The sequence below is a fragment of the Sceloporus occidentalis genome, unplaced genomic scaffold (genome assembly GCF_023333645.1).
Source record: "Sceloporus occidentalis isolate IW3139 unplaced genomic scaffold, rSceOcc1.0.p SCAF_4, whole genome shotgun sequence".
Lineage (NCBI taxonomy): Eukaryota > Metazoa > Chordata > Lepidosauria > Squamata > Phrynosomatidae > Sceloporus > Sceloporus occidentalis.
Window position 1 is genome coordinate 123,106,951 of NW_028316984.1, and position 15,030 is coordinate 123,121,980.

The 15,030-nt window shown below is 37.9% G+C and overlaps 1 protein-coding gene across 3 annotated transcripts in view; it reads left to right on the plus strand.

The window, feature by feature from the left end:
- Nucleotides 1-15,030, plus strand: part of LOC149314580 (catalase) — a 70,337-nt gene that overhangs the window by 38,156 nt on the left and 17,151 nt on the right. For all 3 annotated transcript variants that reach the window (XM_089521424.1, XM_089521423.1, XM_089521422.1), the window contains one exon: nt 12,642-12,813. In XM_089521424.1, coding sequence (XP_089377550.1) covers nt 12,642-12,813 — 172 coding nt within the window. The remainder of the gene's footprint in view (nt 1-12,641; nt 12,814-15,030) is intronic.

Consider the following 15,030-nt stretch of genomic DNA (forward strand, 5'->3'; position numbering starts at 1 on the left):
CGCTCCAGTCCTTAGGATTGGAACAAGGCTTTGGCATGGCTTCAGGCTTGCATCTTTTAAACCTCATACTTCTAAAGTAACCCGAAGCAGCTTTATTTTGGCCTGTCTGTTCAGGTCCTAAGTGATCAGGGGTAAAAGTGTGAGTTAATAGAGATAGGCCACGGGTACAGGTATGGCTGAAAGGCATTTTGAAATGTTCTATATTAGACATATACAGATTTTCTGCATTCAGATTATCAGACGTAAAGCATACAATCAAACTCCTCTGTGGGTGGTTTTCCCTTCCCTTTGCATGAATTTGTAAGGCAGCTAAGTACACCTTCCCATTATGTATGAACTGGAACTCAGTTTAATGTCTTCCAAACAAGCCAGGATTTGGACAGAATTATTTGATTCTAACAGAACATTCATACCTTTTGAAATATACTGTAGTATCTTTATACAGCGTTTTAATATTGTAATAGTTTAATTAAATGTCACTTTTGTAAATTTTTAATTGTACGCTGCTTTTAGAATGTAAGCTGCTTTGAGTCCAAATTTTCGGGAAAGGCATGATAATAATAATACAATGTGGTGTAATAGGACTTGAGTGTAGGACTAGGATTCTGGAGATCGGAGTTCAAGTCCCCAATTGGTCATGAAAACTGTTTGATCTTGGGCAGCTCATATCCTCTTATATATATTTCATGTTCCACCTTTTGGTAGAAAGAGCATTCGAAATAAATGTTGTTGTTATTATTATTATTATTATTCTTTTTAAAAATCCATGCTTGGATCGCCTTACGGTCAGAAGTGACTAAATCAAATAAGGCACAAAGCAACAACATCTTTATAATCTCCCTCCCTCCTTGGACTGAGACTCAAGATAGCTTAAATACTGATTATAAAGTAGCTATTTATTATATTGTTATATGTAGTCTGTTCCATTTGGGAATAATGTGGCGCCTGAAAGATTCCTACCATTTACATCATCAGGAAAAAAAATGCTAAAGAGAAGCATCTAAGAAGCTTGCTATCTTGCATTATTTTAATATAGTTTGGCTGAGGTTGTCTTGTAAGTGATAAACTCTCAGTAGCACTCCAAGCAGGTGGCAAAGCCCTTGTATGCAAACAATTGTGATTCAGAAAGTTCTTTTCTAGTAAATGTAAATTGCTCATCTTGACAATTCAAATTGATTTGACTGAATAAAAAAATATTAAATGATGTAATGTTTGATGTTTCCTGTTATTCAGGACAATGTCTTCTGTATTGGTGTATTTATTGCTTATATTTGCAACACAGCAGGGTGAGAGGGAAGAGTTTGAATGATTTTTCTGTCCTGTGATGCTTAGCAATGAAGATACCCTTAAGCCTATAGTTATATACATATAGAAATGGACATTGATACATGCAATACATTCAGATGCATACAAGCCTTGGTTTGTCATGTTATGCTAGTTTCATTTCTACAAGAAGCGTAACAGAACAATGTTCCACTTGCCAAATTATTGGAGATTTTTCATTCTTTGCCTGATCAATACATTATGATTTTGAGTACCTCTTGAATAGCTCTTAATTTTTTTTAAAAAAATGTGGGAGATGTGATTTTAAACTGAAATGAATGTTTCCCTAGCTTTTAAGTGCCTGAACACAGGTTATTTTTCAGAGTGTATTTTATAAATCATGTACTGATTTGCTATTTCTGCCATACCTAATTTTGAGTTCTTAAGCAAACTATTTTGTGAGTTGCTGTATAACTGAGAGTATTGTTCGTTTCTGAATCTTGTGACGTTCTGGCAGTTGATCCTTTTTTTTTAAGTCAAGCACTCAAAGACTTAAACAGTTTATTATAAAGCTCTTTTGAAATAGTGTTCATCGTGACATGCAGATGATAAGTCCATGGAAAGAGTGGCTATTGATCTTTTGGTCTTGGAAAAAGTTTCTTCATGGCAAGAATTTTCTGTGACCTCTTAGGGTAACGTTGAATACAGGAAGGTCACAAGTTCTTTTACAGGATGGCTCAAATGATGGTTTTGCTCTTTTTTAGCAGCTTATTTCTCTGCTTCTGGCCATCTCTGATCAGATTAAATAAACATAAATATCTGATGTTGTGTAGGAGGAAAGCTGCATAGTGCACAACCAACATTTATAAGTTTTATGTGGGCTAGGAAAAGCCTTGTTTGTTGTTGTGTGCCTCCATGTCATTTTTGACTTAGGGTAACTGTAAAAGGGAATCTGTCGTAGGGTAGTCTTGGAGATTTATCACACTAAGTTGTTATAATGTTATATTCCACTTTGACTGCCCTGGCAACATCCTATGAAATCCTGGGATTTGCAGTTTAGGGAAGGACATTTAGAATGCTCTGCCAGAGAGCTCTTGAGTCTGAATAAATTACAAACCCCAGAAGTCCACAGGATGTTGGCAGTTGAAGTGGAATATAGTGCTATAACTGAGTAGTACGATAAGGTTCTTGGCAGCCTCATCTAGGACCCGCCCAAGAGTTAGTTCACATTGAACTTATATCCAGGAAGATGAAGGCCGTGTTATTTTTGCACATAGTACCTTGGAACATGTAGGCTGCGTGTGCTTGCAGGGAAGAAACAGTTTAAAACAAGTGAGAGGAAATCCAGTGACTTTGATACCAGTTTAAGCATGGTTGAATGGATACACATATTTCCTATAGTTTCTATAACCCTATAATCCTTATGTATTCTTAAAAGAATTATATAATTCTTATTGTATAATTATAATGCTATAATTCGTACGTATTCTGATTAAGAACAGTTTTCTTATCTGTGACAGAACCTGCAAAACTATTAGAGGAGAGGCAGTTCTTATTGAAGTATGCTCCTCTGTGAGAGGTTTATTAGCAACTCTACTGATAAAGTTGGCAGAACTATCCTTGTAAGTTTTTTCTGGGTAATAAGACCCAGAACATGGAAAGCTACTTAAAAAAACCCTTTCTCTTTCCCATTGTTGTGTTTTTTTAAAGCAATTCATTGTACAGTCAGTTCTCCACTTTTGCTGGGGTTGGGACACAGTACCCCTGCATAAGTGGAAAAAACATGAATCTGCTGCCATTGCCATCCCTAGGGGACTTGCTTGCACTCTCTGCCTTTTTCTCTAGCTGCTGGAGGAAAAGAGCCCTCTTCCCACTTTTGTCCTCTCTTCCCACTCTCTCTGGACAAACTCACAAATAATTGAATCTGCAGGTGTTAAACCTGCAAATGGGGAGGACTGACTGTAATACATTGTATTATTAATATTTTACTAACTTTTGTTGCTTGTGTTGCTGCTCGTTGTTAAGGATGGATCCTGGGGGAAATGTCCAGATGTGGAACAAAAGTGACAGGGTTACCTTGTGTCAACCAGGGGCCATGATGAGCCAGCAATTGAGCTGTGCTGGGTCACAGGAGGTGACATCATCAGTGGCTGAAAAGTGCAAAGTTACACTGCAGGGGACATGCAAATATGTCTCTTTGTTGCTTTTTTGTTACCTTTTTTAAAGTTTAGGATTGATAAGAGAATGAGAAAACCTGTCGAAAGGTTTCTTAAAATGTTTTTAAAGCAGCTATAAAACATTTCCCACTGCACCAATATAGTAAATTCATTTCCACTGATAGCATTACTTTTGAAATGTAATTTCATGACATTTTGAATACTACTTTTTCTTGCTTTTTTTTCTTTTTGCATGGGGGGTAACTTGTTTGTAATTACATTACTTGTGACTCCATTCCAAGCTGTGTTATGGGCATAGATCAAGAGGCAAGTTGTAACATGAAGCTCTCCAAGTACATTGTCTTAAGTCTCTGTGTATCTGCCATTTCTGTAATTCATCCCCTCCACAAATTAAATAATACAAAGGGAACCGTTATTGCATTTTGCAATTCTTCCTGACTGAAGCAAGAGATACCAGCAGATTGTAACCAAGGGACAAGGGCAAATTAGTTTGAAGAATCTGTAAAACAACATTCTAAAACATTTCAGGACAGTTTAGAATAATGATTCTATACACAATTGTTCTCTTCAGAGGGAACACAGATTCTAGTTTCTGATTATACCATGTACAATAAACTTGTTTCTCTGGGTGCATAAATGTAAACTCAAATGAGAGGCAAGTCGTTGCAAACATTTCATTAACTTTTAAAACTAAACATGCCGTTACTAACTGTTCATCTTATAAAAGCAGTTTAATTGGGATAGGAGTCTGCCATCCTTTTGATATTAGCTTGATCTCAAAGGAGCAAAGCAGGGTGTAGTTTTAGGTCATTTCTATAGGCATCTGCTGAGTAAAGTTCCTCTTTCTCTTTTATTTCCTTTCAGAGAAGGATGTATCTTTCTTTATGAAATCAACAATTTTGTAATGGGTGAGAAAAAGGCACTTTCCAAATGCTATTTGGAGACCTTCATGAAGAACTAGAGATTTTAAATGAAGTTCAGTGATTAAACCACAATGAATCTTAGGATGTGTTGAAGACCTTAGATGTATAAAATTACAGAACGACATTGTACTACAGTTGAATCTCGATTATCCACAATTCCCAGATCCAAAATAGTCAACATGATTGGCTGACATAGTAACACCTTTCCTTTCTGATGGTTTAGTGTATACTAACTTTGTTAAATGCACACAGTTATTAAAAATAATGTGTATAAAATTACCTTCAGGCTATGCGTAGAATAATAATAATAATAATAATAATAATAATAATAAAAAAGTTTATTTATATACAGCTTTTCCAAAAGATCAAAGCGGTTTACACAGAATTAAAACCAGTTACAAACACATCATAAAAATAGATAAAAACCAGTAACACAATATGCACTATACAAATCTAAAACAGTCATTCAATAGGGTGAGGCAGAGAGTCAATGGGATCAAAATACACAACTTCATTTTCCAGAGGGGAAGGCTTGACAGAAGAGGGAGGTTTTAAGCCTCTTTTTAAATGTTTCCAGGGGTTGATAAGGCGGAGCTCCTCGGGAAGACTGTTCCAGATTTGTGGGGCCGCTACTGAGAAGGCCATCTGGGATGTAGTAACATATTTAGAAAGTGGGATTTCCAGCAAGTTCTTCCCAGTTGCTCTGAGTGTGCGGGGCGGATTATATGGGGAGATGCGGTCCCTCAAGTAACTTGGGCCCAAGCCATGTAGGGCTTTATAGGTAATAACCAACACCTTGTATTGTGCTCGGAAGCGAATAAGATGTATACAACACATACATAAATTTCATGCTTAGACATGGGTCTCATCTACAAGATATCTCATTATGTAAGTGCAAATATTGCAAAACTCCAAATTCCCAAACACCTCTGGTCCCAAGCATTTTGGATAAGGCACACTCAAGCTATATTTGTTTTGGTTTATGGGACTTGACATTATAGCTACACTTTAAGTAAGACAAATGATTTCAAACAACTATTTCTGGGTAATGTAGCAACATAATCCAAGACAAAATTATCCATAGCCATTTTCTAGTGTAGCTGTTTTAATCCACAACACTATGATAAAGGCAACATACTTTTAAAAGAACAAAATAGGTATAACTGTAGACAAAACAAGCAGAAGCATAAGTCAGTGTAAATGATAATTTCTAAAAATTGTTTTAAAAAGAGAAAATTCTTCTTCATGGATTTCAGATATAGGGAACTCTAGTGGTTACATTGAACAGTCTTTGCTACTGTACCCATCCTAGCCTATGTTAATGCAAAATTTTAAACCAGAAACAAAATGGGGAATATTTTCTGATTTTGTACATCTGGGTTCTTTTGACCTATTCTTTTGACTTTGAGAGAGTTAGAGGGTTATATTAATTTAAACTCGCATGCTTGGAGGCCTCTGGGAGCTGCAATCAGTGGCTTCGCTATAGGGCTGTAGTGGGTGTCACGTGCACCAGGCTCATCATCAGAGAGGGGTGTCACTAATCCTAGTGACATGCCATTGTCTGCTTTTTTTGGGGCTTACCACCTGGACATGGGTTAGTGAGAGACAGCACTGCTGCTACAGGAGGACACCACAACTTCCTCAGTGCAGCTCTACAAAGAGATGGGACCATCCAGGAGGCCCCCATCCCACCCCTGCAACCGTGGCGAGTTAGTAGCTCAAAGGTTACCAGCAGCTGGACCTCATGCCAGGGGAAAAGCCCAGCAGAAGAAAGCACTGCCTGTCTGTCTCCAGCCCTACTCACTTTTCCATCAACTCAGAGCCTATGGCTTGTAGTCTAACCTTTGCCAAGCACCAGTTCCATCAGGCTGCACATAGCCACTCCTCCCGGCTGCCCAGAGCGGCCCTTCAACACTGGCTCTTGCCCATAGATCAGTGCTTTTAGGCTCGCTTTTCTGGAGCCAGGAGGGACTGCAGAAAGAAAGACTGCCCAGTGCTTCCATGGCTTCACAACCATGTGCTCATTCCCAAAAAGATTTTTTTTAAAAAAGGGGACATAGCATTTCTTCCCTGCTTTGCCCTGCCTTAAACACATGTTTTATTATTGCTCCCAAGACTTTTCACTCTTCCGGGAGGTAGTCTAATATAATTAATTTAAATAACATTGAGGTTTATGAGGCTTGTTTCATCATCGCTAGTCATATATAATTGGGGAATTTAGTTGGTTTGACCCACATAGAAGTTGGCATTGTAGACCATTTTATTCTGTTCTGTCTGCTTCCTGGGCATTAAGCAGGGTTTATCCTACATTTTCATTCCTACTGTACAACAGGGTTATCAGTTATTCAAAATAGCAGTAATTCATGACATGTGAAGTTGATAGTCAGAAAGTGGCTATTAAAAGCAAAGTATTTTGCCTAAATACCAAATAAAGATATTGATTTCCATTAACTTAGCCATGCATTTCTCAGTAACATAGATATACTGCCTATATTCTCCAAACACAGGTTACGTTATGATGCACTTTATGAAAATTGCTTTTTTGTTAAATTTTTTGACATGTAACAATAATTCTGAATCTGTTTTAATCATATCAAAAATGCTTGACAACGATCAATAAAATCCAGAGTAACTTGAATCTCAAATTTGGTTGGATTTACAAAACATCTGTAACTTTCATTCCAGCCACGCTACAAAATATGTGCTTTTTGGTGTTTGGTTCAGGCTACAGAAAGGACAAGTTGGTGCCTGAGAGTGGGCTGAGTCTGTTACTGGGAGACATTTGGTCCTCTGAGAGTGGGCTGAGTCTGTTACTGAGAGGCAGTGAGATGGTTGTGTGTTAATGTGGCTGCCTCAGAGGTTGTGTTATTGTTGGTTGGTGTAAATAGTGTGTATTAGAGACGGATGTCCAATACACTGTGTATATCTATGTTGTAAATACTGCAAAGAAAGATTAAAGCCCTCGTTTAGAGTGAAGACTTGTAAGAGTCATTATTAGTTGAAGACATCTTCACAGATTCCTTCTTCTTGGCGTCCTGTCGACGTGGATGAACTCTGCAGGTGGTCGTGGTGGATACTGTGCATCATTTTCATAGGTCCCAACAAGGGTTATGGGCGCAGCACACGAGCCACAACAAAAATCACCCACAGGGGAAGTGTTTACTTCCAGAACAAAGATGGGTCTTTCAGTGTCGTGGCAAGGCAAGTTGAAAAAGCAAAAGGAAATGTGTTCCAGTTTTCAAAAGAATTCCAAAAAATTCTGCAGTCATGGATTGTCAGTGAGAATTTATACTGTTTTTGCTGCCGACTGTTTACCATTAACATTACAGATAAGACATCCAACATTGTGCTTGGCTTCAGGTGTGGTAGAAACTTCCCGAAAGTACATAACAATGAGTCATCCAAAGACCACCTATGTTAACTTGACAATTGGAAAACATTTGTAGCTGGAATTAGGCTGCACAAAACCATTGATGCTGAGAGTATTGCTTTGATGGAAATGGAGAAGCAGAAGTGGAAGGATACCTTGCCATGAAGAATCTGGCATTCGATTACTCTGAGGCAGTGCTGGCCTGACTGCATGCTAAGGCTGAACTAGGGCGGAGCCTGCACATGCTCCAAGCCTTAGTTCCGCTGCCCGGGCACCATCTTGGTACATGCCCATACACATGGGGCGTGCCATGATGACACCCCTTGGGCGCGAGCATGCCATTGACACGCTTTTGGGGACGCAAAAAGAACTTGTCAGGAAGCGGGTTCTTTTTCATCCTTCTAGAAGCCGCAGCATCTGGTTGCCGCAGCCTCCTTCCAGGGCAAAAATGAGCGGCATGAAGCCACCTGTCTGCACAGCCCCTCACTGAATAATGGGAACTTTTTTGGAATAGTTCAGATGCTTCCAAAATATGATGCAGTGCTCAAAGAGCATCCTAGTCAGATTAAAGCAGAGCACATGTAAACTTAAAGTATCAGCTTTTTATGTTCCATCAAAACATCAGAATGAGTTTATATGTGCCCTGGCAAATCATGTGAAGGAGATACTTGTCATGGACATGAAGTCTGTGAAGTACTTTGGATTTATGAGCAACAGCATACTTGGCTTATCACATACTGACTAGTTGTCCGCAGTGATCAGAGATTTAAAAAACAATAATAGGAAAGTTGAAGTTAAAGAAGCATTTCTATAATTTATCCCTTTGAGGGGAAACACAACCACTGACTTCACTGATATCCTTAACAATCTGGAAAATGATGGACTAGATGTAATGATGCTCAAGATAAAGCTGCCACTTTGCTTATCATACTCAAGATAAAGTTGTCACTATGGCTAGAATCCATGGAGGTGTATCACCCATTCTTAAGGGAAAGACGCAAGAAAGCTAATTTTAATTGATGTGTGGACCATTCACGGCTTGTGTTTTCAGTACTCTTTTGCTGAAAATGCCTTGTGTGTGACTTTTCTTGGTACTCTTGAGACAGTGTTTTCTTTATTTGCTGCTTCTGCCCAATAATGGAATGTCTTAATTGAGTATACTGAAATATCAGTGAAAAGGCTATCAACAATACGATGAAGTGCTAAGTGTGCTGCAAATAAGTCAGTTAAAGACAAGGTCTTTTCCCTGCTCTCTGTGATTTCACTTTTCTGTGCTACCTGCACTTCTGGTGTGGTTTATGTCTGGAAGTTAATCTTACACAGCAGTACCTGCAAACTAAAGGCTTAATGCGCTACAAGGTGGTAACAAAGATAGAAGTGCTTAGATTTTTCTGCATGAGGAGCACAATCACCTAGTGGAGCATGCAACTGAATAGATGCGTCTAAAATCAGGTGAATGTGGAATTGAAATTGTAAAAAAATTATGTAAGAAGAAAATAAGAGGGCAGTGCTTGAGCACATTGATTGCTCTCATTCTGAAGTCCAGCTCAAATCAAGAGTGATCAGGGAAGTAGCAGCTATGTTTGAGGATATTCAGGTGAAGAGTCTCATATCTGCCACCAAAAAAGAGTTAAAGGTGTCCATTCCAAAACTAACCACTTTGTATGATGAGGTTTCAGACTGCACTTCTAATAGAAATATCAAGGCTGATAATACATCTGAAAGCAAATAAGCTAAAGATTGGGCAGTAGTAGACATTCTGACACCCATAGCTGAGTGGAACCTTCTAGAGTCTCTCCCAACCCTTCACTAAGCCTAAAATTACTTCTGTCGATCTGCGTGCCTGTGACTTCATGTGAGAGGAAGCTGAAACTTATAAAGAACTTTTTGCAATCTACTGTGAGACAGAACGTGAGTTGGTGAAAGGCATTGAATTGAATGAAGTGATTAACAAGTTTGCAGCTTTCAAGACCAGGAAAGGAAAGTTATAATTTTGTCAAGATGTTTATTAAGTGATGAAATGCTTTTGATGTTATGACATTTATGAGCAACTTTCCATATGCATTAAAGGTGTGATTCTAATTTTCTACCTGTCCATGTCACTACTATTGCCATTATGTTAAATGATACATGGTAATCATAATTTACGAGTAACGTTAGTACTTTTATTTATTTATTTTTTACTAAGCATTTGATATGGTTTTGTATGGGAGGAAGTCCATGGGGATGATACCAACCCTAGTTATGCCGCTGTTTTTGAGTGATTTTACACCCCCTCTCAACTGATTGAGTTGGTAAGAGGCTTTAATGAGGCAAAGCAAGGTATGAGAGTGCAAAATGCCTCTGAGAAACCAAAGTTTCCCCATCTCTAGTGTGTAACTGTTATGTAAAACTTACAAGCACTGCAAAAGACAATGTCAGAAGCTCTCATTGACCTGACAGAACTAGGGAGATTCCCTTGAATGCTCAAATAGGACAAGAATGATTAATAAGTGATATTTATAATTGGGCCAAGTATCCTTTTTACCTCCTCTCCTACCAGCTTTCTCCCTCCCCTTTCCTGCCATATAAAGTTACTTTATTGTATCACACAGTGCAAGTCTCTTTTGTGGGGAGCAAATGTGTAAACTGATTTCCAGTTCTGTTTTTCTTTCAGTGTCTGTCTCATTGTAACGAATGTTGAAAGACGCTGCTTTGAGTAAAGTTGCTCACAGTCTCAAATACAAAAGGGAAATGAGGGATAAATCTGACTTACCACTAAATGTAGGGCCACAAATAGTTTCCAAAATTGTTCATTTGGGATGCCCATAATTTCATTAGTTTAGTTGTTCCCTGATCAAGAATTTAGGTGTACCTTCTAGTGCACAGTTAAGATCTGAAGATGATACTTTCTGTTTAATGACTTGATAAAGGTGCAAAGACAGCTTTTATCATCTGAATGGATCTGCATAGGTGGTGCAAGGAAGATAAACACTGCTATGTAGTTATCCAAAAAGACTCATGGGTGGAGTGGTGACTGCTGTGGGAGACACTTAAAATTAATGCAGCAATACTTGTGTTAATTTAATCTGCAAAAGATTGATAATATTCTCCAGAATTTCAAGATTGCTTAATCGCTTGTTTTCTTGCTTAAGTCTGGCTTCAAGTTACATTAATTATCACCTTCAGAAAGGGCTGCTGCTGCATTTTTGAAAGCTCGTGTCTCTCTTCTAGACAAAAATACCAGATTTTGGACATGTTCTGTATTGCCATAATTTGTATTTTTTTATGGTGGGATTTGGGCTACACATATTGTCTGTTGTAAAACAATGGCTTGAGTGTTATTCATTCTAACTATTTGTATGCCACCTTTTAATGCCATACAGCACTCTCAATGTGGTTGACACGACAGAATGATTATGATAATTTCATATTAACGTCATTATTAAATAAAAAATTAGCAATAGCAAGTACATTTCTATACCACTTATCAGTGCACCTAAGCACTTCCTAAGAGGTTTACAAAGTGTAAGCTAATTGCGTCCAACAATCTGGGTACTCATTTGAGTGACCTCGGAAGGATGCAAGCCTGAGTTGAGCTTGAGCCCTTGCCTGGTATTGAACTCGTAACCTTGCGGTTTCTGAGTGAGTGGCTGCAATACAGGCATTTAATCATTATATTAAATAACTTTAAAAATGACAAAAAGTGGTATCTAAATCATAAAATAAGCAACAGTAATTTAAGAGTAGTATTTAAATATCCAAACCAGTTTAAAATTAATTGATAAAGCATATGTAAATAGCTATGTCTCTAAAACCCATTTTAAAATATGACTTTTTCCCCCCTCAAGTGAAATTCCAGAGAGTTACATACTATGGGGGAAAAATTCAATCTAGAAATGAATTAACTGCTTTGGTAGCCTTCTTCTGGGCATTTTATATATGAATGTATTGTATTGGAGTTAAATATTCTTATTGCTGTCATTTTATTTTACACAAAATGGCATTTGAGCAATATTGAAAACATTCAAAAGGATATTGTAGCAATGTAAGCCATAATTCTTCAGAATTATGTCCACCTAGCTTTTAGCAACAGACCTACATATTGGTATTTTATGGATTAACTAATATTAAAATACAGGAAATTAAATTAATTTCCATCCCTCTGGCATTAAAATTATTAACTTTATGTATTTTGCTGCTAAATTGAGCAGTTTGTTTTGTTATGGTTAGCTTGAAAGCTTCAAGTTAAAACACAAACATTGTTAAGTACTTAATTAATATAGAAACCCTGCAGTTTCTAAATCCTATGACACAGAAGGTTTAGAGGTGTTACCCTTCAAGTTTGAAAATTTATTTAATAACAACGTTTGGAAATGACATCCCATTTTCATACATATATTAGTATTCTAAGGTGGATCCACAAGGCAAAACTAATCTCCCTTAATACAGTAATTCATCCTGTGAAATAGTAGTACAGTATCTAATGCAAAAAGCAAAGTTTCCTGTAGTTTCAGGAACATATTGCCTCATATATCTCTCAATTTAGGAGAGCCCCCATTCTCTCAGCGATTGCATTAATAAAAGGAAACACATACATACTGGTTTGGGAGCAGTCTTTATTTGAAGGACTGCAACTATAGCAGACATTGCTGTTCCAACACTTTCTTTTCCAGACTGTGTGAAAAGGATGTCCTCCACAAGTGGAGGACAGACCAGCTACATACAGCTCAGCTATGCTGTCGTCTGATAAAGTTGGGCCATAAACGCAGCTATGTTGGTTTAATTTCAGTATTTAGCTTCATGTGATAATTGTAATCTGATTTCTTTCACTAAGCAAGGAAAAAATGTAGACCGTGATATGTACTTTTCATTGTTTTAATTTTGTTTTCTCTGTCCCCCCCCCCCCCCATCCCCCTTTCAATCTAGAAACCAGATGCCTTGACCACAGGAGCAGGAATCCCAGTGGGAGACAAACTGAATGTTATGACTGTGGGTCCACGAGGCCCTCTTTTGGTTCAGGATGTGGTTTTCACTGATGAGATGGCTCATTTCGACCGAGAGAGGATTCCTGAGAGAGTTGTTCATGCCAAAGGAGCAGGTAAATATGAGAGATTATGTGGTGTATTTCCTTTAAAACACAATGCATCGAACTTTGTGAGCCACTTATGGAATTGTGTGTGTGCAGAAAAAACAAGAAAACTAAAATGGAATTTGTGTCTTTCACAATCTGTAACAAGGCTTTGAGCTAGATCGTGTGAAATATTTTATGGCTTCTTCCTATACTGTTACAGCATTGCTGAACTACTTTTATGAATCATAAAATATCCTCTTGCTGTTTTAATTCCACCATATTTTGCTAGTCTGTTGGTAGAGTGAACAGCTTTTACTCTGCCAGGGTTTTAATTGGCACAGTTGAAACCTTTGAGAATTTTTTCTTAAAATAAAGTCCAGAAATGAAAATTAATTCTCACCTAATACATTATGTGTGCAGATAATCTGTGCACTTTTATAATTTTGATATTTTAATTCAGTTAAAACAAAAAACAAACAAACAAAACTCACATGACATCCCTTTGCCCATTACTTCAAGAAAAGTGATCCTTATCTGGAAGTATACAAAAGTTACCCATGTTGAATATGTATGAAAAATACGTGGAGTAACCAGGAGCCAAACAATTGTTTTTAGTTTAGTGTGTCCAAGAGTGCTTTTAACCCGAGTTTCTGGAAAAACAGCCTCTAGGCTTCCAGATAACTAAGGCTTTTGATTCTGAGGGAAATTTTAATACTATAGGAGTGCTCCAGGGGAAAAATTCAAAATAGATTGTTTGATTATTGCAAGCCTTTGGGCTACCCTGAAGCAAGCATTTGATTTAAGATAGGTTGTTAAACTGTAACTTCCATTTTATCCTTAAAACAGTACTATTTCTTTCCAAAGATATACAAAGATTAATGATTATCTAATAGGAAACATACTTTATGAATCACTTCTGGTATTTCAGAGATGGTGTTCCATGTGAGATACACCCACCCAGTCAGATTCCTGGTACCTATTCCTATTAAATAATTATTAATCTGACAATTAATCTTAAATTACTTTTGTATATCTTTGGAAAAAATAGTACTGTTTTAAGGAAAAAATGGCAGTTACAATTTAACAACCTATCTTAACTCAAATGCTTACTTCAGGGTAGCTGGTACTGGTTAAATGCCAGTACTGCAGCCCCTCACAGCCACAAGGTTGTTGAGCTTGATCCCAGATAGGCCTTCAGGGTCCATTCAGCCATGTATCCTTCCGTAGCATCCTTGCATCCTTCATAATGCATTGCTTTAAATAGAATCAGTTTGTAAGCAACACGCCTTTTAAAGGAATTTGCAATAAAATGCATATTTTCAAATGTATTGAATACATATTCCAGTAAAACAATGTGGTGTGGACAGGTCACCTACCCTGGAATTTGCATTAATTTTAAGCTCAAAAAACTGCCCATAGCTTGTTTACAAATATGTAGTGCAATGTATGTATGCGAACTATAGCATGTTTGTCATGCTGAAGGGCTTTATTGCAATAGCAAGTGCATTTCTGTACCCATTATCAGTGTACGTAAGCAGTCCCTAAGCGGTTTACAATGTGTTAGCCAGTTGCCCCAACAAGCTGGGTACTCATTTTTGCGACCTACGGAAGGATGCAAGGCTGAGTAGACCCTGGAGGCCTGTCTGGGATCAAACCCAACAATCTTGTGGCTGTGAGGGGCTGCAGTACCAGCATTTAACCACTGTGCCACCAGGGGTTCTTTTTCTTTCTTGTCATCTCCTCACTGTACTTTCCTTTTCCATGTGAAAAGCTGTTTGCTGTGCCTGTTTCTATCCCTTTCTTCTCTTAACAACACCCAGTGCCATATTGCCAACCTTTCCTTTTAAGGTACATTGCAACTGCTTTTTGTAGGTTGGCCTCAGCAATGATAAATGAATCCTGGCATTACTGTGGAACACACTCCCTCAGAAAGTGGTGGAGTTTCCTTCTGAAGTTTTAAACAGAGGCTGGATGGCCATCTGCTGGGGGTGCTTTGATTGTGTATTCCTGCATGGCAGGGGTATGGACTGGATGGCCCTTGAGGACTCTTCCAACTCTGTTATTTTATGATTCTGTGAGTGTCCTCTTGAGTGGTATCCTTGAGAATGGAGGGTGGCTTTTGCATTTTCTTTATTTATTTAAGAAAAAATGTATATTTATGACCTGTTCTGGTTATTGTGTTTGATATTGTTCTCAGAGTTCTTGTTCTGTAGATTCTGTGTTTCTACTGAAAAGTAACATTTA